Genomic DNA, 4279 nt, shown 5'->3' on the forward strand with positions numbered 1-4279 from the left:
AAATACTAGTATTTATTAAAAGTAATTTAGAACCTTCCTCGTACCGTCCAATGTTGACCGACCAACAAACTTATTCTTAAAATATGTGTATTCAGATACATTGAAAATCGAAAAGTGCTTTAAATAACTAACATTTATTATCATAATTTTTTTTATATAATTTTTAATTGTTGTTTGTGAAACTTGCCATTGCCTTTACTCAAGTCAATTTTAAAAATAATTTTTATCTTATTCTTTCTTTCATCCATTATATAGTGACAGAACCAAACAGTGTTGTAGATACTGAACAGAGAAAGAGAGAGATTCTGAATTTTTAGAAAATGGAGAAAGCAATTGAAAGACAAAGAATTCTTCTTGAACATCTAAATCCAAATTCTTCAAATTCTGTTTTCTCATCCTCTCATACTCATCAATCCACTGATATTTCTGTAATTTTACATGTTCTTAGCTCTTATGATTTCGTGTAGTTATATGTTGTGTTGTATCTTTTGATTAAAGTTTTTTTTTCATTTTCAGGCTTCATTCTGTTCTGCTGGAGAAACAGGTGGATCTGAAAATGATGTGGTGATTGTAGCGTAAGTTCTTTGATTATATATAGCAATTGAAAGCGCGTGTTAGGTGTTTGATATGTGTCTGTGTCAATAACATGAAAGAGACAAAGTATAGTTAGATTTAGTTGATTCTTCTCAAATTAGTACTAGTGTTGACGTGTGTCTGTTGTATGTGTTTGTTGACAAAATATAGTTAGATTTAGTTCATTTCTTTCAGTTTTGTTAAGGGTTAGTAATAAACTTTTGAGGTTAATTTTACTGTGATAATGACCAGTGCATATCGTACGGCTATTTGCAAAGCGAAGCGTGGGGGGTTCAAGGATACTCTTTCGGATGATCTACTTGCTTCAGTTCTCAAGGTAACTTCTTTGATTAATCAATTGAGATGAAATATGAGTGTACTATTCATTGATAAGTGAGCAATTGCCCAAGCATGTTGTTGAAAACGTAGACTCAATCTTTAGTTTTTGTGTACGTTTATTGACCAAACTCCGTGAACATCTTGTGTTTTTGTGTGCGTTTATTGGCCAAACTCCGTGAAAATCTTGTGTTTTTGTGTGCGTTTATTGACCAAACTCCGTGAAAATCTTGTGTTTTTGTGTGTGTTTATTGACCAAACTCCATGAAAATCTTGTGTTTTTGTATGCGTTTATTGGCCAAACTCCGTGAAAATCTTGTGTTTTTGTGTGCGTTTTATTCGTCTGTTTTCTTTAGAACCGAGTTTTTGTTCTAACAATTGTTTGATGAGAAAAATAATGGAAAGGATAGTGCCAACCACCAAGTAAGAAAAACGGTTTAGCGAACATCTATAACAGAATTTATCAATGGTGGTTGGATCTAGCAAAAAAGATTTAAAAATCCTTATGCATCAATAGTATTTCTTTTCTTACTTTTTTTTGGTTCTTATTCATGAGTTTTATGTAGGCTGTGATAGAGAAAACAAATGTGGAACCTAGTGAAGTAGGAGACATAGTTGTTGGCACAGTTTTAGGACCAGGATCCGAAAGAGCAATTGCGTGCAGAATGGCAGCTTTTTACGCTGGTTTCCCTGGTAAACTTTCCATGCTTTATTCAATCCTTCATCGATCATTGACAGCAAGTACATGATTATACATGAACTTAAATGAAAATCACTAAATGTAGAGTTCATGTAGGTGATTTCATTTGGTGTTCTAAAAGTTTCCAATATTTGATTATCTCTTAATTTCAACCAGAGACTGTGCCACTTCGAACTGTCAATAGACAATGTTCATCCGGACTTCAAGCAGTAGCTGATGTTGCTGCTTACATAAAAGCTGGGTTCTATGACATTGGTAAGAAACTAAAAATGATTCTAGACTCTATTTAAAAGCTAAGGTCCTTGAAATATTTTGGCTTAATTTTCTTCCTCTTATTTGATGAAGGAATTGGAGCTGGAGTGGAGTGTATGTCACAAGATAATATTTCAAGGATCGTCAAAACTAGCTCAAAGGTACATTGATGTCGCACTTTTCAAATTCCAGATAAATAACTTCTTCAGAATATCTTATGAAAATAGCTTACTACTTATCTTGACTTTTTTATTATTTTAACAGGCGGAAAATTTTGCACAAGCCCGGGACTGTCTTCTTCCGATGGGACTCACTTCTGAGAATGTCGTGCAACGTTATGGTGTGACAAGGCAGGAGCAAGACCAGGCTGCTGTTAGTATGAAATATGTTTTAGATATACTATAAGAATTTAAGTAAAGATTATTCATGTGAGTTAACTCTTTTAATCACGTGTAATTAGGTCGAGTCTCATAGGCGCGCTGCAGCTGCATCAGCTTCTGGTAAATTCAAAGAAGAAATCATTCCGGTTTCTACTAAGGTAAGTTCCAACTGCCAAAAAGAGTTTCCTTTTAGCATTTGTGATAATATTATACTGATGATTTTGTTTATGAAGATTGTGGATCCTAAAACTGGAGAGGAGAAGCAAATTATTGTTTCTGTTGATGATGGTATCCGCCCAAACGCCAATTTGGCTGATCTCGCAAAACTTAAGCCTGCATTCAAAAAAGACGGAACCACAACTGCAGGGAATGCTAGCCAAGTTAGCGATGGAGCTGCAGCAGTGCTCCTCATGAAGAGAAGCATCGCTGTGCAAAAGGGGCTTCCTATTCTTGGAATCTTCAGGTACACGATAACGATATATATTCTATATCATTTTAAAACTAGCGTGCAGACGGATAGCATCTGTTGTCCATCTGTTCGCTTTTTTCAGTCTCTCGTTTTTCGTACCTTATTTTTGCTTTGATTAGGTCAATATAGGCCTCATTTAAAAACAATGAATTCAATGTTGCAGGAGTTTTTCTGCAGTTGGTGTAGATCCATCTGTCATGGGAGTTGGTCCAGCTTTTGCTATTCCAGCTGCGGTGAAAGCCGCTGGTCTCGAACTTGGTAACATTGACTTGTTCGAAATCAATGAGGTAAAGTTTTAGCAGTTTTCTTTATAATAACCAATGACAATAGCTTTCTATTCTACATTTTCTAAGCATTTAGCAATTTGATCGTCTTTTGTAGGCCTTTGCATCACAGTTTATTTATTCCAGCAAGAAATTAGGACTTGATCCAACAAAAGTCAATGTCAATGGTGGTGCCATTGCTCTCGGACATCCTTTAGGCGCCACAGGTAAAGTTGAGATATTCAAGCCCGTAGTCGCGTGCTTTCTGTTTTTATTTTCACTGATAAGATAAACGTTCGAGAAGGTTTATATTAGAAATGCACCAAGAAATCTTAAACTCGCGACAGTTGAACAGATTGATTTATTGATCTTTCTGATGTGGGCGCTTACAACTGGTGAATTTTTTCTGCTTCCTTTTATATCAGGTGCACGCTGTGTAGCAACTTTGTTGAATGAGATGAAGCGTCGCGGGAAGGATTGTCGCTATGGTGTGATCTCAATGTGCATAGGTGATTTCTTTTTAACTTTTCACTAAATGACATTCTAGAAAAAGATTATAAAAAAAAGCATATAATTCAAATAAAAGTTGCATTATTGAATTGTGCATCATTTCAGGTTCTGGTATGGGAGCTGCTGCAGTATTTGAAAGAGGAGACTTTTGAGAATTTATAGAAGTTTAGAATGGTTAGAAAAATTATCAATCATTTGTTACAAGTATATGCTTGATCTATGCAACATTTGAAGTTGTGCAAATGAAATAAGGAAAACAGAAAATTAAAATAAAAGAATAGAGTGGAACATCAATTCATCATAATTCACTTTTATCTAGATGAAGTAATTAAGTTGCTCCATCTGTTGCTTTTTATGTGTCCTTTTGAGGTTTTTGTACACTGATCAAAGAAACTTGTTGTTTTGGATTAAATTATGTTTTTTTTTAAATAATTTTTTATTTGTTTTTTAATTTTTTTATTTTTTTATTTTTTTTATGATATAGTTCATTATCTTATTGCATCTACTTTTCTCGAAGTAAACATTTAAGGTTATAAACAAAAAAATATGTACTTCATGTAATTTTAAACTCTTACAAATAAGTAGTTCTTCATTTTGGTGAATATCAAACTTTTATGAAGACTTCTTGCATGACAATCACATCTTGTCAATTAAGAAGATGCATCTCCAACTTAACATTAAGAAACAATTAATAAGTCCAAACAATGCCAAATACGCCATAAGATTTATTTGGCAGCTTCGTCTTTTGCCACGTACCCTGCTAGGGAATGATTCAGTTTGTCGTTTTTTGGTCAAA

The 4279-nt window shown here is 34.0% G+C and overlaps 1 protein-coding gene across 1 annotated transcript; it reads left to right on the forward strand.

The window, feature by feature from the left end:
• The first annotated feature begins 255 nt into the window (after positions 1–255).
• LOC127101654 (3-ketoacyl CoA thiolase 1, peroxisomal) lies at positions 256–3912 on the forward strand. Its single transcript, XM_051039122.1, has 13 exons — positions 256–428; positions 517–575; positions 826–910; positions 1476–1602; positions 1766–1864; positions 1955–2022; positions 2126–2233; positions 2322–2399; positions 2475–2704; positions 2874–2997; positions 3092–3200; positions 3399–3482; positions 3589–3912. Exons 1-13 carry the CDS (start codon positions 321–323, stop codon positions 3633–3635), a joined length of 1326 nt encoding a protein of 441 aa, XP_050895079.1. The 5' UTR covers positions 256–320; the 3' UTR covers positions 3636–3912.
• Positions 3913–4279: the final 367 nt, after the last annotated feature.

This window comes from Lathyrus oleraceus, chromosome 7 (assembly GCF_024323335.1).
Source record: "Lathyrus oleraceus cultivar Zhongwan6 chromosome 7, CAAS_Psat_ZW6_1.0, whole genome shotgun sequence".
Lineage (NCBI taxonomy): Eukaryota > Viridiplantae > Streptophyta > Magnoliopsida > Fabales > Fabaceae > Lathyrus > Lathyrus oleraceus.

Coding starts and splice junctions, on each gene's coding strand:
- LOC127101654 (XM_051039122.1), top strand. CDS start 321: ATGGAGAAAGCAATTGAAAGACAAAGAATTCTTCTTGAACATCTAAAT. Junction 2,400..2,474: donor TCATTCCGGTTTCTACTAAG/GTAAGTTCCAAC, acceptor TTGTTTATGAAG/ATTGTGGATCCTAAAACTGG. Junction 2,998..3,091: donor ACTTGTTCGAAATCAATGAG/GTAAAGTTTTAG, acceptor CGTCTTTTGTAG/GCCTTTGCATCACAGTTTAT.